The 26,500-nt window shown below is 45.0% G+C and overlaps 3 protein-coding genes across 7 annotated transcripts; 2 read left to right on the top strand and 1 right to left on the bottom strand.

Moving 5' to 3' along the window:
* Window positions 1-1,233: 1,233 nt before the first annotated feature.
* On the top strand, window positions 1,234-26,493 carry acj6 (abnormal chemosensory protein 6). 5 transcript variants are annotated; one of them, XM_017237648.3, is made up of 9 exons: window positions 1,234-1,462; window positions 1,829-2,298; window positions 6,837-6,893; window positions 7,314-7,490; window positions 22,906-23,083; window positions 23,157-23,297; window positions 24,969-25,200; window positions 25,586-25,749; window positions 25,807-26,493. In XM_017237648.3, exons 2-9 carry the CDS (start codon window positions 2,173-2,175, stop codon window positions 25,866-25,868), a joined length of 1,137 nt encoding a protein of 378 aa, XP_017093137.1. In that variant the 5' UTR covers window positions 1,234-1,462; window positions 1,829-2,172; the 3' UTR covers window positions 25,869-26,493. The 5 variants fall into 5 exon arrangements, with proteins under 5 accessions (XP_017093137.1, XP_017093139.1, XP_017093138.1 ...); XM_017237650.3 differs by having other exon boundaries at window positions 25,592-25,749; XM_017237649.3 differs by having other exon boundaries at window positions 1,234-1,452.
* LOC108122833 (uncharacterized) lies at window positions 9,380-10,741 on the bottom strand. The gene is made up of 2 exons (XM_017237653.3): window positions 10,621-10,741; window positions 9,380-10,513 (listed from the first exon to the last, which is right to left on the bottom strand). The coding sequence occupies exon 2, from the start codon at window positions 10,466-10,468 to the stop codon at window positions 9,455-9,457; it is 1,014 nt and encodes a 337-aa protein (XP_017093142.2). The 5' UTR covers window positions 10,469-10,513; window positions 10,621-10,741; the 3' UTR covers window positions 9,380-9,454.
* Window positions 17,542-19,476, top strand: Pp1-13C (Protein phosphatase 1 at 13C). Its single transcript, XM_043209743.2, has one exon. It carries the CDS (start codon window positions 18,226-18,228, stop codon window positions 19,132-19,134), a length of 909 nt encoding a protein of 302 aa, XP_043065678.1. The 5' UTR covers window positions 17,542-18,225; the 3' UTR covers window positions 19,135-19,476.
* Window positions 26,494-26,500: the final 7 nt, after the last annotated feature.

Raw genomic sequence — 26,500 nt, forward strand, 5'->3', positions numbered from 1 at the left:
CTTTTAGCTTTCAGATGGCGCAAGATCCTGGAATGCTTTTCGGTGCAAGTTTTGGAGCTTTCAAACGTGTCCTTTTTAACAAACGACATGTAGATGGCGCCAGTCATCTGATTTTGAAAATTTTTTGAAAACGATTGGTTTTAAAATGGAATTTTTGTAGGTCCCCCGCAGACATAGGTTTTAAAATCCTTAAAAAACCGATACTATGTTTCTTTGTGGGGAAATATAAGGATTTTATCCAAAACAATCAGTTCAACGGATTGGTGACAAAACCCCTCTTAAATAAGCGAGTATTTTTGGAGAGAATAGCGTCGCGTTTGAAATAATGCTCACCTTAATTTTAATCCTTTTTTTCTTATTTTTAAAGTTATTTCCTTAAAGAATCACCCTCTACGGTTGGATGGTCGGATGGGAACACCCTTTAAGAGATTTGCAATGCTGCATGCTTTTAACAGCAGGACTGCAACAACTAGGCCTCATCCTCGACCATTTCCCCAAAAATATTCAACTGACCCGGAGTCGCCACCCGACAGACCCCTCTGCCCCTAGTACGGATGCCACTCCCACCACCCGGACTCCCGCCCCTCCACTCCGCCGGACATGTACGCCCAGTTTTGTTTTGGCATTGTTTTTGGCCGCGTTGGCGTTTTGTGCCTTTTGTTAAGACTCCTTTTCGCGTCCTGCCACTCAGGTCCATGCCCGCACCCCTGGCTCTCCTTTCCCCACATATTCTGAAACTGAAACAACAAAAAATGTTAAGGTAGAAATAAAAAAATTGTGCCATATGCCGGACGCAGGGCATTGCGATGCTCCGGCTACGTTTCCAGGAAGAGAGAGCAGGATAAGCGGGGTGGCTTGAAAGCCATCGTCCTGCCTCCCGGGCGAGCGGACAGCAGAGAAGCACAGCACATCCTGCGCAGGCGCCGTACGGATGCCGCCCGCCTGGCATTGGCTTCGTCAAGTTTGGAAGGACTCTGCCAGGTAGAGACACAATCGCCCGCTGCCCAATTCCAGCTGAACGAAGACGCCGACTGCGCTGCCGGCTGGCAAGGGGCAGCCAATCGGATAACGGTACACGCGATTATATAAGGAATGCGGCTGCCATTTTGGACCCGGGCCAGGGCCCGGCCAGGGGACATGGCCACGCCCCCGCTGATAAATAATGAAAACATGTCGTCCGCCCCATTGAAAATAAACTCTGAAGTTAGCGAAACTCATCATAGAATTCTTTATCACAACACCACGCGCGCTTGTCTAGTTGTGAAATCTGTTCGCTTTCGCGTTTAGTTTCGACAATAGTTGAATGCACCGGGCATATCGTGGGGAGTCGCCATAATATCGCCAGAGAATATCGGAGATATCGGGAATAACCCAGACATCGAGTTACGGTTACGTTCACGCAGAATACGGATACGAGAGGCGAGCGATAGTCGGAGCGGTAGAGCGGTAGCGGTACGGAGCGGTACAAAATTTTGGATTAAAGCCTACTGATATCTGAATATAGAGATCCTGCAGCTGATCAGCTGAGAGCCAAGCGACGATCAATCAAAAACAGAATAGTGTTTTATTTTCCAAATTCCTAAATATTTTCAAGAAGTATTTCAAAGTATCTTGCTTGGCCCTCAGCTTTTTGGCCAAAAAGAGTAAAGCCGACGCCAAATCCTTAAAAAACAAAAAGAAGGAATACGGTTCCGAGTGCGTGATATTTTCAATAACCGCCGGAAATTCACAAAATCGGAAACGGAAACGGCGAAGGCGACGGCTAAGCCAAAGAAGTGTGGAACGCATATAAGTAGGCAACATTTTTTTACTGTGCTTTTTTTCTCAGTTTCTCGCAACGCGTCCCCACACATACACGACCAAGTCAATTACAAATAAATAAAATCCATAATTCAAATAACTCATTACCCAACAAATTCCGAAGAAAGTAAAAAAGGATAAAGGCTGAAAATAAGTGAATAAGTGAAAAGAAGAAAGGCCCGAAACAAAAATCAACGGGCGAGAGATCGCGGGGCGTGGAGAGTAGAAACCAAGTGCATTTCATATTTGTTGATGTCCTGCATGCAGGACACGCGCTAAGCCTGTCCCAGTAAGTGCTTCAAAATTTACTCGCCAACCACTTTCGACGCCTCCAGGGCGTTCAAGCTGGAGGAGGACTTCGTCGGCGGCTGCATGACAATGTCGATGTACTCGACGACGGATAAAATGAAAATGTCAGCGCCCAGTTGTTTTCCAGGACGCTACAGTCCCTCCTATCGAAGTTCGGAGCAGATGCGGCGCTGCATGCCAAATCCATCTGTAAGTATATCCAGGATTAATCACTGACCCTGGTGGGAGAATCAAGTAACGCATTGGGAGATCGTGTATGCCAAGGGGACATCTTCGAGTGGAAATAGTGGATATTTCTCTTCAGCACTTCGGTCCAAGTTGACACATCCTTAAATGTTTGTCCGTCGGCATGTCTGTCTGTTCCTAGAGTTCCCTAGTGTCTCTCAGTTTTAAAGCTAAGGACCTCAAGATTTGCTAACCGTCTATAATTTCTATATTGCCATAACTGGTATATGTTCATGAAGCTCAGGACATTAAAGTTAAACCAAGAAAAACATCACACGTATAAAGCAATATCACTGAACTATACTATACATCAAATTCTATATAACACAATATTGATCTATATACTATATGCATTTAATGCAATTGGCATCAGCTAGAATCCAGAAGACGACGCGTCGTCTTTCTATGAAGAATGGCGTCATAAGGGTTTCTGAAGCTCTTATGCGATCCTTTCTTTCATTTTAATGAAGGTTGCTTTAATTGTAGCTACTGCCAGTTAAAATGTTTAAAATTATAGGTGTTTTATTTAAATACATGCTTGTATCTTGTCCCTAAGAGTGGTTTTAGTTTCAAAGACCTAAACACTATGATATATTCCCTAAAAAACAAATTAAGCTTGAAATCGATTGGATAGACAGCTTCTACAAACAGAATTGGAATATATATATGATTTAAAAAGTCTCAATCAACGCATAAAAGTCATATGGGTTTCCTGTTAGAAGCGCTCCTTATATGTTCCATTTTCTACTCTAAATAAAACCGATTTTCTTGGTTAGTAAAGTCACAGGCATTCACAGTCCTACTTTGGTATGGAAAACCACAATGAAAATAGGGAAAGTCGCTGCACAAATAAGCCCTTTGACCCGCAACTCGAGCCCTCCTTTCATTCACTGTGAACACTGTATTCTGGATCCTGCATTCCTTTGCTCAATGGAAACCCAGTTATGGAAAAGCGATGGAAAAGCCCCGACCCGTGTGTACCTGGAGCTCGGGGAACCGTGTTTTTCCTGCCTGAATGCATTAATAACGAATAATTCGGAGTATTTGGCAGGCGTCTCGGAGTTTGCCAGTCCCTCTGAATCTTTTATGAGCTCTGAGTTAAAAATTTAATGGGAACACGGCCAGACATTAAATGGTTATTACTGACAGTTCTCAGACAGGTTTATTGATGCCAGTCTGTTGGTGGAAAAAAATCCACAAAAATTGCAAACAACAACAGGAAGCGGAAATGACGATGTAGAGCGAAGCGGAAACTCATTCTTTCGGAAGTTTCTGCTTCTTTTTGTTCATTAGTCTTAATTATGGGAAAATGTCCTCAAAGTTATACAGATATATGGGTCCTACTTGTGCTCACTAAATAAATAAGTAAATCATTCTGATAAACAATCCAGATAACCTTGGAAAGTTTAATTTGAAATTCATTTCATTTGAATTAATTATTCAGCAATTATTTGTTTGCACTACTGACCTTTGACCTCTGAGCTGGCTAAAAATACTAAAACGTCAAAGAACTAAAGGTATCGGTTCTTTAAAATAAAATAATTGAAATAAAAATAAAACTGCCATAAAAAGCAAATGCTGGCACAATTTATGAATGCAAAGTTTTCGAAAATTAGCTCGTCCTTTTTCTACCCTTCAGCTAGGGCATAAAATGTGCATAAAAAAAGGACTCGGAAAATGGAAAAAATGTCCAGGAAGCGCAGAAAAAAAAGGTGATTGCCTGAACAGGTGAAAACTCGAGGGAGGGAAGGGGGTGGCGGGCTTTTCATCCCCGAGTTTTCCCCGAAAGGGCTCAAATTAATCTGACAGAAAGGCACTTTAAACAACAGAAAAAAGAAATCACTTCAAGTGTACCATAGTCCTCTTTAAGGGGAGAACAACTACATTTGCTTATCGGATTTATCTGGAGTGGCACCCCCATCCCCCCTCAAGTTAGCCACTTTTCGGCTTTTCGCATCCTGCCACCGGACCAGGACGAATGATCAAAGCGCCGGATTTATAGGATTTATGTGCTACCCTTGACTGGGCATTCGAGGTCTTAAAAAGCGGACTTGCTACGGCGAAGGCGAGGACGAGGGGTGGAAAGGACGTACGCGACGGGTGAGGCGCTTTTTAGCTGGTTAGAAAAAAAAAACACTTAACGCCTTGCAGTCCATTAAATGGAAATTTGTCGCCGATCCGGGAAACTGGGAAACCAAAAACCAGGAGACACCAACTCCTTGGGGGTGAGATTCTCGATTAGCGGGGAGTGAAGCACGGGAAGGTCCTTGAATTGTTTACCAGTTGCGTTAAATGGACAGCGGCGGCGTTAATTTGATTTAAATATTCATAAACTGCATTAAATGACTGCGACAAATTTATTCGAAATTGAAGTGAAAACAATTGATGGGAATTTATTGAAAGAGTTTATTACTCAGAGGGGGATTAGCATCTCCATATTTGGGTCTATGGAGGATTACGTGAGAAAAACTATTCAAAGAGTTATGTTTCGATCAATTGGGGATTGTAAGTAAGCCATTTACTTACTTTACTAAGTATTTGTCTATTTACAAATGAAAGCCGCTGGTCATCAAAAGCCGGTCCCCAATATGCCCGAAAAAGTATGCTACGAAAATTTTACAATGAAGATAGGCTTCTTGTCAAGCATGGCGTGAATATCGGGTATCTTGTAGTTTCAAAAGGACACATTTTGTGTCCTAAGTTTAAGCTACAAATCCTTAGAACCCAAAACTAAATCTTTCAACTTATTAAAGAAGCTTCCCTAAATCAGACTTTAAAGTCTGTCCATTGATCTGAATTTAATCGGGCTTGCAGCAGTGCTTTAGTATTTAAAAGTTTGTTTGGCGGGCCAAATCGATAAAATTAAGCATGCAGCAATGCGTATCTATGTATCTCACATCATAAATATTATATTCCGCAAAAAATAAACAAAAAACAAATACAAGACACACGGACACACACACACTGTGGTGTCAAAACTCACGTGGAGAGTAAAATAAAATAACACAAAAATAAATAAACAAACAAACAAGTGCGAGACACACAGACAGAGACAGAGACAGAGATAGAGCGAGAGAGGAGTGAGAAAGGAAAAAATAACAGTTCACTTGATTAATTTTTCACACTAATAAAGAATTTATGTGCAAGTGTCAACCTGCAGAGCGCCCTCCCTGTGTGTGTGTGTGTGTGTGTGTGTGTGAGCAGGTCAAGACAGAGTTAAGCTCGAATGGCCGCCTTCCGCTTCCTCCGCCAACCGACAAGGATCCCCACCTGCAAATGCCCTAGGTCGTGGCCAGAGCGAGACGGCCAGATGTTGCATAATTTGATGAATGACTGCGCATATTAATTCATAAATTAATTTACTGCCGTGTTGCGGTGCAAAATTTATGGCTCACCTCGCTGGCCGACAAACTGTTGCCAATCCTCGGACCTGTTTCTCCAAAACAATTTCAAAGCTCATTTGTTATAGGTCCTTGTGCTCTGGATCGTTTGTTGGATTCCTTTAGTTTACCCATTTAAAATGTAATTATCCTTTTCCTCTATACTTTTATTATTTGTTGGAGCCACCGCTGAAACCTATCATTTGCGCTGTTCGTGAAACGGGAGCACGCATAAACGCGGCCATTAAACGGACAGTCTCCCTTCTCGCTCGCCATACACTCCTGCTTCCGGCCGGTTCCCGTTACCGAGTTCCACTTGCAAGTGCAAACAAAACCGTTGTTCCTGTTGTTGGATTATTTGCACGACGCCCTCCATCTGCCACGCCCCCTTGAGTGTGTCGCACACCCACAATTTTGTAGCAATTTTAAGCGACATGGCCAAGACGTTCATTAGGAATGCACAACATTTTGATTTCTACAATGCCCGCCATTGCCGCTGTTTGCGGTTCTCCCCAGTGTGGAAGCGAGACGGCAAGCTGCCAGCCATGGGGGACGGGGGGATCGACTCTGTCAGGCCTTCGAATTACGCCTTTCGAAACGTGAGTGATGCCATGTGGGTTGCTCTCCTCCTGCCACCCAGCTCCCAGCTACCAGCTCCCGGCTCCTGTCTCCAGCTCTTTCGTTTTCCTTGTGCGGCGTTTTGAAGTTTTGTGCGCATCTAAATAATTGATTAACTGAAAAATTCGTGCGAGTTTCGTGTACGAGGAGTTTTCCTCTCAAAAACACACATATACAAATATATATGAATATACACAGATGTATGTATGTATTTGTATAAAATCGATAAGACTGGAATAATAAAGACGAGGACGACGAGCAAGACGATGTCCTGTGCCGAAAAACTTTTGATATTATTTATTTAAAAAAAAAAAACCAGCTAACAAGACGCTGGGGCGGGGGAGGGAGCGACGGGAAAATGGGGTAGAGGAAAAATCAATAAGCAAGGAGCCTGGTTAAAGCCAGATGGAACTGAAACACTTTAAGGATATAGCTTAACCCTGTGTCCTGTACTGGCAATCATTTCTATACACAATACTATCGATGTTTGTTCCGTCTTTTCAGAGTCGTTTATTAGAAGATGCTTCCCTATTATGCAATTCGTGGTCAGCACGTCAGAATGTAAGTTAATTCCACCAAAAACCAAATAAAACATCCAACATCAACCAATACGTTATGTATCCCACACTAAAAATATATATAATACATGTACTTGTAAACAAATAATTCGATTTCTCTTGACTTGATTGATTTTCCTTTCCCAAAATTCCTTTATGATCTCTCGCATTCTCTGATTTGGAACCGCCGACTCTGACACCGACCATATACAGTATACAATATATATATATATATATATATACATATATAGATACCTATATATCTATGTATCGAACTCTTTGTTTAAATCGAAAATTCCAATTGGATTTGGGTGATTTGTTGTTGTTCTCAATATTGTTTCGATTGTGTTCTTGCCGACGGACCAGCCTCCGCATCCATGTCCTATGTCCTATGCCTCTAAACCATGTCCTTTCTACACTTCAGGGTGATATCTTTGCGGGCATCAACGATGGGATCCTGAGCAGAGCGGAAGCCCTGGCAGCCGTCGACATCCAGAAGCACCAAGCCCAGCATGTACATAGCCAAATGCCCTCCCAGATCAAGCACGACGTCATGTACCACCACCACACAATGAGTGGGCCCCCGCAACGTCCCCTCCAGGTGAGTTAATTCAAAAGATTCTAGATATAACCCTTTGACCCCCAAAAGAGCAGGGAGAATCTAACAATACTTTATAGATCTATTTATAAAGCTGTTGTTTAAAGGACCTTTCCAAGTTCTTCACTATAATTCCCATCTCCGAATAGTTTTTAAAAATAAACTTTTAACATAGAATACCCCAGTGCTCCAGTACTCAGTCCAGTAATCCCAGGATAATCTCGGGCATTAGCCAGCCCCGTCGTTCAGTTTTCGATTAGCTCAGAGCCAGGACCTTGTATAATCGGGCCTGAAACCAGACCGGAAGTTGGTCTCTCATCACTACCCCCACCTCCGCCCACACCCCGCCCTCTTCATATTAGACCCAGTCTAGAATGCTGGAAATTATGAAAGTCACTCCCTGATGAAAGCCGGTTTTGGGGGGGGAAATGGGAATAGGAACTCGAATCGGAATCGGAATCGGAATTGAAATGGAAAAAGGATTCGGGATTCAGGATGGGAATTGTCGCATGGGGACAGTCGGAGTACTTCAATTTCCGTTTTTGGTGGTCACACGCATGTCTACCCACCGATATATATATGTCCATAGCTATATAGTATACCGAAACATGTGCAAGCATATATACATATATGTACGTGCGGTTAATTTGAAATGTTTCTTTAATAAAATTAAAATTGTGACGTGTAAGCCTTCTGGGAACGCGCCACGTGACGGTCGTTTGCCAGGTAAGCACATCATGATTCGTGTCGTTAATTGTATTGTACTTCAACTCGAACCCTGGAACTCGCAACTCCACTCGACGTTACTTCACTCCGATGGGTGTAGTCCGAAAAATCCGCCCAAAAGGGGACACATGCCCCGGAATTACGCGGCAAGGTGGTTGCTTGTTCCTCTATTCCACTATTAGAAGTTGATTGTAATCAAATTACACAAGCAACCTGTTTGTCGGCCATAGCACTGGGAATAATATTATAGTTCCCGGGGCCTAGCTGGTTCTCCAGACACCTGCCATGTCAGTTTCAACAATCTCAATAAGCTCCCTGATCTCACAACCATTGATTCCATTGATTTGGAGATGTCTAATTATTTATATTGCCCCATAGTTCCCCCCCTTTTCTTTCAGTGTAGCTAGTTGTAGTTGCTCTTATTACTGCTGCTGGTGTGGCAAGTGCTAGTGTTGCTGCTGCCGCTGTTGCAGTCGCCACTTGTTTTCGGCACAATCGAGCATGACGAAAGGGCGCCCCGTCCACGCGCTGCACGAGGTGGTTGTTCTGGTTGTGGTTCTGGATGCGGCCCACCCTCAAAGTCCTTTTTTTCCACACACTGTCTCCGTAGGCAAAGTAGCAGCAAGCGCTCCGTCCTGTCCTCCGGCGGGGATTCCCTCCTGGCACATAACCCATAACCATTCCCAATTGCCAACGCGTGCAGTCCTTAATTTTCGGCAAACACACTCGAGTCCCAGGACTCTGGGAGAGTTCGGGACTCAGGTGGCAGCACCAACCACTCAATCACCCCGCCAAAATCTCCGATTCGATGGCTAACAAATTGGCTTTTTATGGTTTTCGGGATGGGAGGGGATGGACTCCCAAAACAAAATTCCCAAACTTCTAGAATTACAATTAAACAAAAAGCCAATCAAAGTGGAGCGGTTGTGGCTTTAAAAATGTGCCCCAGTAATAACCCTTTAGTGGGAGTTTTGACACATTGCGTTAACCGCAGACAAATTCGTCACCTGACCCGCCCAACCATCCAACCATCCAACCACACGCCCCGAGTCCCACATCAAATATTGAGACCCTCGGCCACTACCAGCCATGTGGGAATGTCGCCATCTGAGTTTTCGGTTACTTTTCATAATTTAAACGTGTTTCTTAATTTAAAAAACTCTTGCTTTTAAATTTTTGCACACCGAAAAACGTTTTATTAAAATGCAAACATAGGGATCATATCAGTGAGATGGATAGAATCAGTTTGGCGGCTGATCGGGAGCAGGATCCTCCCATCCATCAGAAGAATCGGCTTGGCTGCTTTCAAGACAAGTGATACTGCCCATACGCTCGTCTACCTGCTGACGCAGTTGATCCAGTCCCTGGAAGATGCCTCTTATCTCCTGGAGAAGGGCCCGACTTTCGCGATGGATGGCAGCGTATTGAAGCTGACGAATCATGAAGTTGGCGCGGTATTGATTCAGCCCATTCTCCAATTGCTCCATGGATTCTTCGTCGATGTCCTCAAGTCCGTTTAAGTTAGCTGCAGTGTCTGTGTTGGTAGGGTCTTGTGTCTCCGTCAAGTCTAGAGAGTGGGTGCCTGAAAGGTCGAGAGTGGACAAAACGTGAAGAAGGACCCCTGCGATTATACGCTCTGTGGTTTCTACAGTAACGTCCACAAAGTCACGATTATCAGTTACGAAGTTGGAGTCTGTAATGTCTTGGGTGTCTGAAAGGTCAAGAGTGTCCACAACGTCAAGAAGGACCGCATCCACTACAGTCTCTGTGGTGTCTACCGCAGAGTCTAGATAGTTTGTTACGTCTTGAGGGTCAGAGTCTGAGTCTGAGTCAGAGGATTCCTGAAACTGGCATTGTGTTTCAGGTTGTCTGCCATCGAGAAGATTCGTACGCGCCACAGCCGCCCTCACCTTGGGCTGCAACGTCAGTTTCCCCACGCCGTGTCCATCCACATGCTGATCCTCAACTTGGGGCGCTACCTTAGCCTTTGGCTTCTCCGATCCCGATAATGCAATAGACCGTGTCATCCTGCTCCCCGGAAAGTGGTATGTCCTATTCACCGTCACCTTTGGAGTGACCCACTGGGTTGACAAGTGTTTCCTGGCTGGCTGCCCCGGTTTATTCCAGGACTTCTCCCCAAGAGTTTCCCCAGTTTGGCGCTGTGGGCGTGGCACGCGGTGGCGGCTTATAAGACCGTGTTGACTCAAATCCGGCCAGGAGTAGCAGGCACGGAAACCGGCACGACGTGGCAGCATGTTTCGTTGTTTACCAAAAGCTTTATTAATTTTGCATCCAGAAATCTACCAACGAGAGAAAAGAAAAATAATTTTTATTTAGTTTTCACTTTTTTTCAAAAAAATAAATAATTTTTTTTCACTTTTAATTTTTTCATTTTTTCTATTTTTACCTTACACAGGCATATGTTTACTACAATGATCGGGTTAGAAGTGAGGGAAAGTTCCACACGAAACTGACACTTCCAAAATGGAACAACAGCCGGGTTGCTTTGCTTTCAGTTTTTTTTTTTAACAAAACATTAATTATGCCTAACATGGCCAGAAACTCTTTTGCAAGCCCCTCGAAATCAAAACTCCATTAGTGGCGATTCAAACAGCTAATTGTGCCTGAAAATTGGCAGGACATCCTGCAGGCTATCCCGACACCTGAACCCCTTGCGAAAGCGAAAAGGACAGAGGGCGTAATGGGTGGGGTGGGGTGGGCTGTCAGAAAGTCTGGTAACATGTGTCATAATCGTTATGCCGAAAGACAGAAGCCCCTCATCCCCCAGAACGTTACAAAAACTCATTAAATTAAACTAATTTACGAGCAGCCGAGCAGCCCCAATCCTTTCAGGACCCAGGGCCTGGCAGGTCCTGGCTGTCTCTCTGATTATGATTATGATGCCGATTGCTGGTCCTGCTACCGTGTTCCAGTTCCTGTTCCGGTTTCCATTGCCTTTTCCGAGCATATGAAAAGGCAATTATGCGGAGAGACTCGAAAGGGTAAACACGAGTAAATATAATGCTAATTAAAATAATCATATCCATCATAAAACCCGCCTTCCCGGGGAGGGTTTCGCTGCCGTGCTCGCTGTTTCTCGGAGGCTTGTTGTCAGGTTGTCGGAACATTTGTAACAATTACGACAGCAGCAAAGATCCATTATCAGTTTCATCCCGAAATGGTTACTGGCAGGGACCTCTGGCTGTCGGCAGGATGCTGGCACTGGCCACTTTGCTGGCATTTATCACAGATTTCTCGAGGACTCCGATCGGTACGAGTTCCACAACTTTTCAACCCCCTTTCCCGAAGCAACAGCAAGCACACTTAATTCAATTTAAATTACACTTACATATTTCCGGCGAGACCGCGAACTCGGGGAATACGTATCCTGTCCATTAGTATTTGCAACATATGGCTCAATTTCCCCTCAAATCGTTTTCTGAGCACGCACAGCCCGCAGGGATACACAGGGAATAATAATGTTTGGATATGCCCTGTGCCAAGTGTTAATAAACATAAGGAGCATGCAGAGGAGAGGAGTCCTTGCCAGCTACTGTAGAGGAACCATTGAAGGATTTTAAAGACAGTTCAAGAATAGGGTTAGGATGGATATCTATTATTTTGAAGCCCCATATACAGCCTCCATTTCTTTGAGTGCAGCTTGAACCCAAGCTCTAGTTCCAGTTTTCGAGTTCAACCACAAGTGGTTTATCGTATTGAAATTCATTTAGTGCACCTGTTTGATTTTCCTGTCCCGTGCTGGCCCACGTCCTGGCTCGGCTCCCGGCCCCGGTCCTTGTCCAAAACTTGAATGTGCGGTTGGCATATTGTTTTGTAAATATCGTTAACTTAGCATTGCCACTCTACACGCAATCGCGGGCCGGAAACTCCACTTTCCACTTTCCACTCTCCACTTGCCACTGCCACGCCCACAATGTCCTGGCGGCGTTTCTTTGTTTTTGTTGCCCGGCGGCGACAGGCGACAACGGTAAATATTTGTCTTTTGTGCACATTAGAAACAACTTACCGTTAACTAGGGTGGCCCGTTACAATTTCCCATTGGGGTTGATCACCCAAAGAGATTCTCGTTATGTTAATTTTCCTATTAAAACAGGTACCTTTTTGGCCTAAAACAAGTACTATTTCGATGTGCCCCTAAAAAGCTTCCATCTCAAGCCAAGAACAATCGCCCAATTATCGATTACCGCCTTGTTTATCGTCTGGCTGCCATGTCGGTTTTTTTTTTTTTTACCGTAATCCCATTTCAAATCCCATTTTCAGTCGTCAGGGTAAATGTCCGGTTATCGATTACGCTGTCATTTATCGCCCGGATTGATTGACATAATTAAATGTGTTACCATATTTAATGCCTTACCGTACAATAAAAACGAGACTGCCGGCCGCAAAAACTCATCAAATATAGAAGAAATTATGATTATTAATGCATTAACTTTATTTGGTGTCCATTTAGGTGAAAGTTCAATGCTTTTTCTACCTCTCTCTCTCGCTCTGTCTGTCTCTGTCTGGCTGTACATGTCTGTACATTTTTTTTTTATTTATTTTATTATATTATTGGGTTTGTGCAGAAAGCTTTGTGTCATCCAGTGACAATTTACTGTCCCCATTTCCCCCTCGTGCCTTGTTCCTTGCTCCTTGTTTCTTTTTTCGTTTATTTATTTATTTAGTTTCCTTTTCTCCATCAATTATTTACAGCAGTGTGTGTGTGTGTGTGTGTTAGCCATGCTTTCTTTCTTTCTACTTTTTTTTATGGCCACAACAATCGAAGACACCGAGTCCTGGACATCACTCATACGCCAGGTGAAACGCCAAAGTTGGCTCCTTGGCTGCAACTTAATGGCTGCCACCCCCGAACCCCCCGGCCAAATTGCACTTTCCCTGCAGCTCGTGAATTGTTAATGGCGCACTTTGGGTTAAAACTACTTCTGGCCCTGATCGGAGAGCTAGTACGACTTTGACTTGACTGATTGTCCAAATGGGAGATTACAATTGTCTACAAGGGTGAACCTATTGTTGGACTCGAACTAAAAGCCGAGGGAGCACAAGTAATAGAATCCCCCTTCCCTTCCGTCCATCTGAATCCTCCTTAAATGTCCTGAAAAGGGTTTCCCTGACAGTTAACAGGTTAACCTGCTTAAAATGCACATCAACGCATCGCTTGACCCAAAAAAACCACCCCTCAGACTCCGTATAATATGAGACATATGTAGATGCCGGATCCGCATCCTCCTTCAACTCCTGGCCGGGCACAAAAAAAAAACTTTACAATTATCAGTTACAACTGTGACGAAGGGAGAAAATATGTTTATTTTTTCAGAGGGCTGGCTTTCAATAAGACTTTTATTCGCTTACAGCGAAGTGAGCATCAAATTGATCGTATTAATGCCCGTAACTAGTTTATCCCGCCCAGCGGATTATACACGCAGATTTCCATTACACAATATTTTGCCGAAAGGGGGTGGCAGGTTGGCAGGTTAAGAGGGTTGCCATCGGGGAGACGGGGCAGGGATATGGGGGTTATCTATCAGCCAAAACGGAACATTAATGCAATTTCAATGAACCCTAAACCCGAACTACGGTCAAAACAAGGACTACGGAGTACGAGGAACAACAAGAATAACAAAATCCGTGGAACACTCTTTTTCGATTTGTGAAAACCACCCAGATCCTGGCAGGAATCCATTCCCCCGAAGGGACATATGCCCCCGGCTCGGTCTCAGTCTCATATCCACCTGCGATGTTTGATCCGCTTGTTTTTATGCCCATGCCCATGCCCATGCCCATGCCCGTGCCCACATCGCACAATTTGTTTTTAGCTGCCAAGGGTTCGGCCAGGACCTCCTCCGTCTTGTTACAGTGCTGTTCCATCGCATCTCCCAAAGGAATTCCCAGGCAATATAACTGAAAGCAAAAATGAAGATAACAGTCAGCACGGCAAGTGCAAATCCACCCGTCCATTTAACAACTTCTGCCACCCCCTCACTGTTACCCCTCCCCCTCCCCCATCCACGACGTCCCTGCCCTCTGATCCTGATCCTTTGGCTAAAACCAGCTAACTGCCTTTTTACTTGGCGCGTCTGTGGGCGATTGGCGTGGCCCTGTTTGATGCTTGTAAAGACCACTTTACCCGCTATAATAAAAATAAATCATAATATTTCGCCCCGCCCTCACCCTCCTGGCAGTCACCCCTCGTGCAGCACGCCCCTGCCTACAGTGGGCTCAGACTCATTGTTTATGCAACTAAATATACGAACTCGGAGAGAAGGCTTAGCTATTTATGGTTTTTGATTGGGTTTTGAGTTTTGATTGGGACTTCATGGGCAGCTTAAGGAACTCTTTAAGAATTTAGTCAAGGACTAAGACGTATTTTATAGTGTTTAATGTTTCATCAAAAATTCAGACTTGTATCCTGGGCCCACTGTGCCTTTTGTCGCCGGAGAGTTCGGGATGCTGGCTGCGTATCCTGGAGGTTGTAACCCCGGATAATGTACTTAATGCATCTACATATTAATGTCGCACCGCCAAAAATACTGGATGGAAGTGCAGGGGAAATCAAGGACGAGGGGACGGAGGCGGAACCTGACAGGAAACCTGTGCAGCGCCCGCCCCTCGAGCCGCCGTTTCTACTTGCTACTTTGTATGTAATTTCTATTACCACCCCCAGCCCCTGCCCCTTGGGCGGGCCAGGAATCCCCCGTGTGTCCTGCATGTCCTTGTGCGTCTCTCTGTGACTGTGTGTCCTGTGTGTGTCTGTGCAGCGTGTCGTTGTGCTTTTTGTTGTTGTTTTTATTGCACAGACTTGCGAGGCAGGCAAGCCGTGTGATTGCCACTTTCCCCGCTTTTCCTTCGCTTTTCTCTGGCTTTCCTCGCCGCCCCGCTGTTGTCCTTCAACTCCCCTCACCTGAGTCCACCGCTGCACTTGTTCCGCCACCGCCGCCGTGTGCGTGACATGAAAACACACGGAGAGGGTGACGCACTTAGAGAAATATTTCATGAATAAAAATATTAAAATATTTTCTGAAATAATATTTAGATTTTACGGTAGTATAATCCTGTTCTCTGTAAGTTTCAAGCCTTCCAAGTTATAGCCCCTAATTTTTCCGAGTGCATGCGTGCTTGTGCAACTTTCCCAGTTATATTGATATGTCTCCCAGTAGAGAAGGCCGGAAAACAGCCGGTAGAAGCGTTAGCCTGGGACCGCAATGTGTAAAAAATTACGAGCAACATTGAAGCAGGGAAAAATTAAAGCACAAGGATCAAGGAGCAGGAGAAAGACAAAAAGAGGGGGAGCAGGCCGAGTGGAGTGGTGTGGGCGGGAAACATTGGCAGGTGGTTGCCGCAGGACGGACGGAGAGACCAGGGCGAGTCCTTTCATTATTTTCGGGCCACGCATGATGAGCCAGCAACAATATGCTGCTGCTGCTGTCGTTAACCCTGAAACTTATTAGTGCACTTGTGCGTGCTAGTGAGTCCTACCTGTACCTATTTCTTGGCCAAGTTTATGACTTGTCTTTGAGGAGTTATGCACTTAGACAAGATTGCCAACAACGGAAGGGGCTGGACTGTTTAGGACTACTTTTAGAAGAGTTTTTAGCTGGAGCTGGATGGAACTCTTAGATATAATAAACTATATCCTTTGCAAAGCATACAGTATTTCTAAATTCTGTAGAATTATGACTGTTAAAGCCTTATAATAGTCTAGAGTTTTTAAAACTATAGTAAAGGGGATTTTTTTCAATAATTTTAGAAGCATTTTTTAAACATCTTTTCTTTATTTTTTAACCTTTGGGCCAATAAAAATATAATGGGAGTTCCTGCTAGTCCCCCCAAGGACCTTGCTTTTTCAGTGTTTCCGATCGCCTGGCTGAAAGGTAGAAAAGGTAAAAAGTAAAAGTAAATAAGGACGCGGCAGGACCTCACCACGTAATGCCGCTGGCAGCGCGTCTGTCGGTTATAAAAATAAAATAAAATCTATTACGTGGCAAACCACCCTACATTTATGCGGCAATTTGTTGTTTCTTGATTGTGTCTGTGTATGGGTTTTTACGAGTCTGTGTATGGGTGTGTGGGGGGGTGTGGATGAAGTGTATCATTTTCCCATTTGTCGACCCCTTTTCGACATCGGAAGGAAGGTCCTGCCTCGGAAGCTGCTGCCTCGCACTTTGTCTCAATTCCCAAAACTGTCGCCCGGCAGTTGCAATTTATGAAGATTTGTGTGTGGCCAGAATGAGGAGGAAGGACGACGGGCTCAGGGGTGGGAAGCGAGGACCAAGGACTCAAGGATCAGAACTCAAGAACGGCAAAAAGGGGGTGATGGCCCCGCCCCATAGGTTTGCTTTCTTGGGTGCACTTGTTTTGATTTGTTTGGAATAATAACAGATGCTTACCGTTCTTATTATTCATTGTTAAAATTATTAACGCTTGACAATAAAAATTGGTATTTGAACAGCACTCCAGCAAGGTGCACTCATACTATATACTGTGTCCTCTATTTATGTACAGGACACTGTTCTGTGCACGGGCCGGGGTAAATTGCAATTTGTGCAAATATTTATGTACATTGAAAATTACTCATTTGTGTAACACCAATTAATTTCAACAAACAGCGTCAGTGGCCGGCAACAATGGCCGGGCAATTTATAAAACTTTTGTTGCTCCTGTTCAGGAACTGTTGTTGTCCTTTGCCTTTCTGGTTAAACAAATGGAGGAAAATGAGGTCCTTTGTTTCCCCAAAATAAACGATGCTGTTGCTATTGCCATTACTGCTGCTGTTTGCTGTTTGCAGTTTGTTGTTTGTTTTTGCGGTGCAGGCACCAAGAATGTGGTTAAGGATATGCTGGGGACAGTGGGGATAGGGTCTATAATATTGAAAAATAGCCTTTCTTACAGGGATGAACTATAGATGGCTCGTTAAGGTGCCCAAACACTCTAATCAAGGGTGGTACTTACTGGGCTAATGCACCCTCTTCAGCTTCAACTTCAACTTCAACTTGTTTGGGGACAGTGGGGATAGGGTATATAATATTGAAAAATAACGTTGAAGCTCTCATAGTGGGGATGAACTATAGAGTGCTTGTTAAGGTGCACCCAAACCTCTAATCAAGGGTGCTGATTCCGAACTCCTCATGGGCCAATGCATCCCCTTCAACTTCACATTGTTTACACTGCAATTTTTCAAGCCGCACTAACAAATTGCAGCTAATTAACGCGAAACACCCAAGAGGGAGATCCAGAACTCTCGAGTCTTCCACTCAATCAGAGATAATAAGAACAAATTACTGGAGAAACAAGCCCGGTGATACAAATTAGTTCTAGCACAGTCAACCTGACGTTTTCATTCGGCTAGTTTCTAAAAAAAAAAGGTCGCATCCCTGATTCAAAATTTGATTCAAAATTTGTACGCCACCGCAATAGTGACGACGACATTCAATAATCCAGTCCAGTGTCAAGCGCAGTGCAGATATATCCAAACTTTCCGATATAGCAGATCCACACAGTTTCCCCGACAAGTTCCAAGAGTTCCGATCAGGCCAACCTTACCTGCCTTCCACCGCCGACCTCCAGGAATTTGGGAATATAGTCGATATCCAGTTATAGAGTTCTCATTCTCATCTGGAGAGCATCCATTATACGGAAGGATTCACTGGTGCCGAACCACCATGATAATCTCGCCGAGAACCTAGCCCAGAAGTCGTAAGAGGTGGCCGCAAGGACTGCGGTTGAGAGAGGAAGACAGTGCCAAAGGACCCTTCTTGTTTTCCGAGGCGAGTGACGGGGAAGAAACTGACAGAAAGATTGAGCCAAAAGATTGGAACTTGGAATACTCACCTTCATATCTACTCAATAGGAAGCTAGAATCTCTACCGAAGAGTCAATAGTGCCTAGTTGGTTTAGACAGTGGGTGCGTCCAACACAAACAGGCCCAACGGCGTCCCAAGCGGTTCCGCGCACCCAGCCGGACAACGTTGCCGCGGCGGCACGTAACACAGAGTCCATGGCGGAGGTGCTCAACCTGGACAGCATCATCTCCCGGCTGCTGGAGGTGCGTGGGGCACGGCCTGGCAAAAACGTCCAGTTGTCGGAAGGTGAGATCCGTGGCCTGTGCCTCAAGTCGCGGGAGATCCTGCTGGCCCAGCCCATTCTGCTCGAGCTTGAGGCTCCTCTCAAGATCTGTGGCGACATCCACGGCCAGTACTACGACCTGCTCCGTCTCTTTGAGTATGGCGGCTATCCGCCCGAGTCGAACTACCTCTTTCTGGGCGACTACGTCGACCGGGGTAAGCAGTCGCTGGAGACGATCTGCCTGCTGCTGGCCTACAAGATCAAGTACTCAGAGAACTTCTTCCTGCTGCGTGGGAACCACGAGTGCGCCAGCATAAACCGGATATACGGCTTCTACGACGAGTGCAAGCGCCGGTACACGATCAAGCTGTGGAAGACCTTTACGGACTGCTTCAACTGCCTGCCCGTGGTGGCGATCGTGGACGAGAAGATTTTCTGCTGCCACGGCGGGCTCAGTCCGGACCTGACCTCCATGGAGCAGATTCGCCGGATTATGCGTCCCACTGACGTGCCCGACCAGGGCCTACTCTGCGACCTGCTCTGGTCCGATCCGGACAAGGACACGATCGGCTGGGGCGAGAACGACCGGGGCGTGAGCTTCACCTTTGGGGCGGAGGTGGTGGGCAAGTTCCTGCAGAAGCATGACCTCGACCTCATCTGCCGCGCCCACCAGGTGGTCGAGGACGGGTACGAGTTCTTCGCCAAGCGCCAGCTGGTCACCCTCTTCTCGGCCCCGAACTACTGCGGCGAGTTCGACAACGCCGGCGCGATGATGTCCGTCGACGACACGCTCATGTGCTCATTCCAGATCCTCAAGCCCGTCGAGAAGCGCAAGAAGTAGGCCAGAGCTATGCAGCTCTGACTCGCAACACATCCGCATCCACTTGGGTCCTCCATCATCATTATTCTAATTTTAAAACATTCTTCAGATACATACTTGCCTTTTAGATTGAGGTTCAGCTGTAAGCATCGGAACTAGACCATGTCCTGATTACTAGATTTATCTTTTCGAAGGAGAGCCTCTGCCCTCCAGCCCCCGACCATGGCCGTGGGTACTGATTCGATGTACTGATGGTTTTACTCCGCGCTTGGTTGTATTCATAAAGCAATTGGATTTGATTATATTCGACGAGTTTGGAAGTCTAAAAAAACGTGTTCTAATGGCCTTACCAACTAGAACCCCTATTGTGTTTTCTTCACTTTGGGGGGGCATTGCATATCCTTGGCAGAAGCTCCCGAGCCGGCCAAAGTGTGCCACGAATAGTCACCCACCCAAGCCATGTTCCTGTCCGAAAGTTTTCTCCATTTAGTTGTCTCTGCTCGGTGACAAAAGTCACCGCCATAATATATTAACGCTGCTAAAAAATTAATGAACAATAACAAAGCACACACACACAAGGACACACACGTGGGGGCTGGTGGGAGGAACTGGCAGACAGACAACAAACAAAAACAAATTGCGCCAAAAACGCTTTATTATGTCAAAACAGGAATAAAAAAAAGGGAAATAGCGAACAAGGCTGACAAAAAACAACAAAAAAGAAATGAAACCCAACAACAAATTACTTTATATATAATCTGTATTATATAATGAGGTCATTTGCGCGAAAACAATCTGGAGAAGAAAAGCGAGGACGACGGAAGAAAGACAGCAAGACGGGAGGACCATAGGCATGAGAAGAGAGAGCTGACTGATAAACAAATGGCAAATAAATAAATTATCCTTGATAACTGTTAATAAATTATGAAGCAGGCCAACTACTTCTCAAGAGAGTTTACCCCGTGATCCTAAATAATTAATAAAATGTAATTCTAAAAAACACAAACTCCCTAAGTCTTGTTTACATCCTTAACTAGGTCTTAGTCTTAAAAAAATATTGAAAAATATATAATATACTACATTTTATTGTCCTATAAACCCCTTAAATCATATAATCCCACCATTAGCTCCATTTCCACCAGTAATTTCCTTGAATAATTACCATTTAGCGCTACTTTTAAGTTTATTTCTCATTTAAAATGGCGTCTTTACACACACACACAGATACGGCTCACACATGCAAGTATTGAAGCGTCCTGTCTGTATGTGGGTGATGCTCAGTTGACGTCGCTGCTGCAGAGTCACACTCAGCTATATGCAGGTCCTGCATGGGTGTGCGTGTGTGTGTGTGTTGCAACTATATGTTGCAACTGAGAAAATCAATGCGGACACAATTCGGCAATTTTGAAACAGTGTTTCCATTCAGTTTCCCCTCTCAGTGAGCTTTGTTTGGTTTTTTGTTGTTGTTTGCATTTTTGGGGAATTGTCTTCTATTGTTGCATTTGATTTGTCCTGCGGCAGGAGCGCAATAGGAGCGTCCATGCCACACCCCCGAAGCACAACCGTCTCACTCTGTGCCAGTTAGAAGCCTTTTTCTACCAAAGTCCTAGATCCTGGCGCCAGATCCTGGTCCCCCCCCAGAAGAGCGCGGGTGTCCTTTAAATAATTTTATTAATTACAAATTATGCGCCTAATGAAGTGGCCAGCAGGGGGACTCTAACGCTTAGTTAGCACGGGGGCGTGAGTGGGTGTGTGTGGGTGGTGGTTAACGGTAACGGCAAAGTTAACGCTGGCAGCGACATCGACATCGGCATCGGCACTGCCCACATGAATTTTGCATTAGCTTCAGCCAACCACAATGCAGCGCTACGGGTTTTTTGGCTACGGAGGACTCAGGACTCCACGGGTCCACGGCCAAGTCTCTTCCATCCGAAATCCTTACGCTCTCTCTCGCTCTCTCACCCTAACCCATCCCACTCTCGTCCTTTCTCGCTTGGAAGAATCCTTCTCGTTCTGGCCCGGTTTTGGCAGCGTTTCCGATTCCGTTTATTGTGTATGCGCAGGGTGGATCCGTACTCTCTGCGACGACAGAGATGGCGCTAGCCGGCCGGACAGAGACGGGGCGATGCGGCGCTGCGGGTGCGAGGAGGACGGCCTGCGTGGAAAAGAGAGAGCCAGCGCCAAGGGTGCAAACCAATAACCGTCAGACTAATTTTGGGATTGGTTTATAATTGAAGAGTTTGCCATTGTGTTTCGGCTGCATCCTTTTGGGCTGTCCTGGGGAAGGGTGCCGGATGGGCGATGAGGTGTGTGTCGGTGGTGCAGGGGGTGCAGGGGGAGGGTGTTAGCATCTACATAGTTTTTCCATCTACATAAACACACTCACAAATACATACGGCCAGTGTCTTATTGTTCTCCATAGGCCTCCATAGTGCTTATCATTTTAGAGTTTTACATAATTGGCACACGGGTATCCTGGTGTCCGGGTATCCTGCCGTCCGGCTATCCTACAGTCCACTATCCAACTGTCCGGCTGTTGGCCGAGCGGGGGCGTGGTATCCTCTGTACATAGAAATGCGAGGAGAGCCTCTCCAGCGCTCTAAACACTAGTTTTACCCGCCCGACTGCGCCACATTCACAAAAAGATAAATAAATATGAGTGACCCCCCCCCGGACGCCTCTGCCTCTCGCCTTTTCACTCACTCCCGCGCTGGCAACCCATTCAAAGAGGGAGCCCATAGGGAGCCAGAGAGAGAGAGAGAGAAAGGCGGTGGCGAAGGGGGTGGCCGTAGGGAGAGAAAGGGAGAAAGGCTGTTTGGCGTTTTGTTGTAGCATACTTTTCAGCTGTAATCAGTTTAAATGCTTAACAAAGCAACGCAAAAGGAAGGAGGTGGAGCCGGAGGAGGAGCAGGAACCAGGAATAGGAATAGAAACAGAAATAGGAATACACGAGCAGGAGCAGGATCAGGAGGAGGAGGAGGAGGGGCAGCAGGAGCAGGAGACAGAACTGCTGCTCCAGCTTTTTAGTTGCTATTCATATTTGTATAAATAATTGAACGTTTCTATAAATATTTGATGGCTAGACAAAAGAGTTGTGAGCGCCTTCGTATCCGTATCCGTATCCGTTTCATTTCATGGCGTTTCCTTTCCAGGATCCATGCTTCAAGCAGCCTACACACCTGAGGGAGAAATAATAGTCACAGCCTTAATCAGACAGTCTTTTAATTAGTTTTGCTTTGGGCTCATTTTTGCTATTTCCAGTTTTTAGCCTCAGAACTTAACAAAATGATAAATACATTTTCGATATGTGACTTCTACCATTCTGTCCTACACTGTCTCTGTGTTTTGAGCCTGATTTCCCGTTCAATTAAAGCTGCCAGCACACGCACACACAGAGGGATCCTTAAACTCCTGTCCAGCCCGCCACCCCCACTCGCCCCTGGAAAGGTAGCAAGTGCAACTCAAGTACTTGCTGCAAAAAGGGTTGTCAGTTTCCGGGGACGGCGGGCTGGGGGGCGGGTCGACAGGTGAATAAATGGAACGGGGGAGCAAAGGACTTTAATTAGAGGTAACTTTAAATACATTTTCTGTGCCGTGAGTGGAAAACTTTATAAATTATCTGCTTAAGCGAGTGTGTATGGGTGTGTGTGTGCGAAGGATACCTCTTTTTGGGGAGGATAATGGATGGCCCGATAATAATGATAATAACCAAAGGATAATTGTATGCAAAGCTCTAATTATTCCATTGATTTGGCGATTAATTTCTATTTATTTTTCTGTTTGGTATTTCAGATGCACCACTCCATGGATCAGCTGGACATGCTGGATCCGACGGGCTCGATGACCACATTGGCGCCCATCTCGGAGTCCCCTCTAACGCCAACACACCAACACCTGCACGGTTCCTATCACAGCATGAATCACATGATGAGCCACCACCATCCGGGCACGTTAAGTGGCCACACGGCGGGTGAGTTTGGAAATCCATGGAGCATCCTCTCTGTACCCTGTACCCAATATATCTACCCCCTTCCGCTTTCTAGGGCACCATGGACACTCAGCGGTACATCATCCTGTTATCACGGCGGCAGTGGCAGCCGCTGGCCTGCATCCTGACACCGACACCGATCCCCGAGAGCTCGAGGCGTTTGCGGAGCGTTTCAAGCAGCGGCGTATTAAGCTGGGTAAGTATTTTGTTCCTATCCTTTGTACTCTATTAAGTGAAGAAGTAAAGCTCCAATGTAGTTCATGTCGATTCCCATAACTTGGAAAATATTGAAAAAATCTATAAAATTTTAGATATCCAGTTTTTGATGCAGTACTGGAAGTGCTGAAATCGGAAAGGTATACCATTCCTGGATCAGATATCCATTGGCCGAGTTATGATCTTGAGAAGCTATAAAAATATCACTTTTTTCGTGGTCAGATATTTCAAGCAGTGGTGTCATTTCCGCTTTTTTCCCGTCAGATCTGGGTTTTTTTGAAGCGTGATTGCGGGAAAAATATGAAAACAGCGGGCAGCGGGAATTCTGGCTTTTTGAGCAAATTTACGCAGCTTTTTTTTTTTTGTTTACTTTTTGATGCATTCAAAAAGAAACAAATCTCTCCAATCCTTGATTATTTTGGTACTCCTAATATAGATAAAATTTAACGACTGTACAACGACATAACCATGGTAGAGTGGGAAAATGTCGATGATACTGTTAAGTTCTGGGCTGAAGTTCTTAAATATCGGGATTCTGGCGGAAACTGCCGTTTTCAGGAATTGGCTTCAGTTGCTCTGCAAATGCAGTCCTGCCTTGGTCGAATGCCGACGTCGAGCGGTTATTCAGCCAAGTACATTTAATAAAAACGAAAATTCGAAATAACATGAGCGTTGAAACGTTAAACGCTATACTGAGTATAAGGTCCATATTTTAATTTGTATCTTAAAATTATAAATTAATTTACTTAAAATTTGAGGTACGGGCTGCGTCGACACAATATGTGCTGTTTTAACTATAATATACCACCCAGCTGCCTATCTACAATTGAAGACAAGAAATTTTATCCAACTGATGATGATGATAATATTGACGACATCTTAAATATAATATAGATCTTAATTTTTGTACATTATTGTTTTTTTTTGGTTTCTTTGTAATGATATCCGTTAGATAATTAACCCATATATTTTATGTTAAGTGGAACTGAGGGCTTATTAGTGAATAACATGCAGTACATTGCCTTATAAAAATCAGTTTTTTTCTTAACTTTTTTTCTCTGGTATTCCGCTTTTTTTAGCTTTTTTTTTTCGTTGATCCAGCTTTTTTTGCTCAGAAAAAAGTGACACCACTGATTTCAAGTCCTGGAAATCCTCAAATTGGGAATTGTGACCCATATTAAAGCCCATATCTTCTTCAATTTTAAAGCTATCCTGGAAAGGGATATACCACTGCAATTCTATAAAAAATGACCATCAATCTGCATTAAAATCTGAGGAACAATTTTTTTTAAGATTTTTGATGAATTTTTATGATGGTACCCCTACGAAAATTTTTAAAAAATCGATAAAATTTTAGTTTGTCAGTTTTTGATGCAGAAACCATGTACTCGAAGTGCTGAAATCGGGAAGGTATACCATTCCTGGATCAGACATCCATTAGCCGAGTTATGATCTTGAGAAGCTATAAAAATATCCCTTTTTTCGTGGTTAGATATTTCAAGTCCTGGAAATCCTCGAATCGGGAATTATGACCCATATTGAAGCCCATATCTTAGTAAATTTTAAAGATATCCTTGAAAGGCATACACCGTTGTAATTCTAGACGATTTTCCTATGTTTCTGATGTTATTGGTCTTTTGAATCCTTGCAGGTGTCACGCAGGCCGACGTGGGCAAGGCCCTGGCCAATCTCAAGTTACCTGGCGTCGGCGCGCTGTCGCAGAGCACCATCTGTCGGTTCGAGAGCCTGACACTGTCCCACAACAACATGATCGCCCTGAAGCCGATCCTCCAGGCGTGGCTCGAGGAGGCCGAGGCGCAGGCGAAAAACAAGAGGCGCGACCCGGATGCGCCCAGCGTCCTGCCGGCGGGCGAAAAGAAAAGGTAGAAAGTGTTTTAATTGCCACGGTAACCGCATTCCTCCCCTCCCCCCATACTCCATACCCCACCCCCTAAAAACACCACCCTCAGCCACCCACCCCCTTCTCAGATTCAGAGAGCCAAAATTGGACAAAAAAAATATAGAGTACCTGGAATCGAGTTTGGCACCGTTTTTCTATTGTTTTCTTAATTTTTAATTAATTTATTTCATAAAGTGGGGTAAATATAATAGAGGTGTTGGAACCGAACTCGATCTAGCTATAAAGATATTGACGATTCGATTATAATCACTCCATTCCCGAAACCGATTCCAATAACGAATCCGTTCACCGTCCGTTCAGGCTAGGGACCCGCTTCTAAAGTAATCTATATCGAGTCTTTTTTCAAGAAAAAGGACTTCCATTGCGGCACCTGAAAAGCGTTCCCTGGAAGCCTACTTCGCCGTCCAGCCGAGACCATCCGGTGAGAAAATCGCTGCCATTGCCGAAAAGCTGGATTTGAAGAAAAACGTGGTGCGCGTCTGGTTCTGCAATCAACGCCAAAAACAAAAACGTATGAAATTTGCCGCACAACAACACTGACAATCAAATAATACAGCCACACAATTAGGTATAGTTAGTAGTGTAACACCATCAATGACTGGCCACGGTTCGGCGGGATTCGGATACTGATAGTCGTTTATGACGGCGGCAGCAGCAGCAGCAGCGGCGGCGGCAGCGGGAGCGGGAGCGGTAGCGGGCGGAGGAGCGGTAACGATGCAGGGTGCGGCAGGATCAGCAGGATCTGTCGGATCATCGTCATCATCATCAGCAACAGCAGCAGCAGCAGCAGCGGCAGCAGCAGCATCAGCAACCGGCCCCCTCCCGGGCGACTATTACCTATAGTGATTCTAAATCTGATTCTGATTCCGATTTTGATTCCGATTCCGGTATATAGTATACATATATACAGATATAGAAAGAAACCAAAAGATCCAGAAGCGGCAGCAACGAAACAACAACATCAGCAACATCTGCAACAGCAACATCTGCAACATCTGCAACAGCATCATCTGCAACAACAATAACCACAACGACGTTGATCCTTCTTCACAACTCTAACTCTCTTTCTCTCTCTCACTCAATAATCAGCAAAGCCAGCAATAAAATCAGTAAAAAAAAAAAACTTAATAAAAAACAGCCAGAAAATAATACTACAAATAGCAGCATACACCAGAAACTATACAAATCTAAAGCCATTTATCCCCGCACCCACTAGCCCATGTCCTGCTCCTAAATCCTAAACCCCCCATTCCCCACCACCC

This window comes from Drosophila bipectinata, chromosome XL (genome assembly GCF_030179905.1).
Source record: "Drosophila bipectinata strain 14024-0381.07 chromosome XL, DbipHiC1v2, whole genome shotgun sequence".
NCBI lineage: Eukaryota > Metazoa > Arthropoda > Insecta > Diptera > Drosophilidae > Drosophila > Drosophila bipectinata.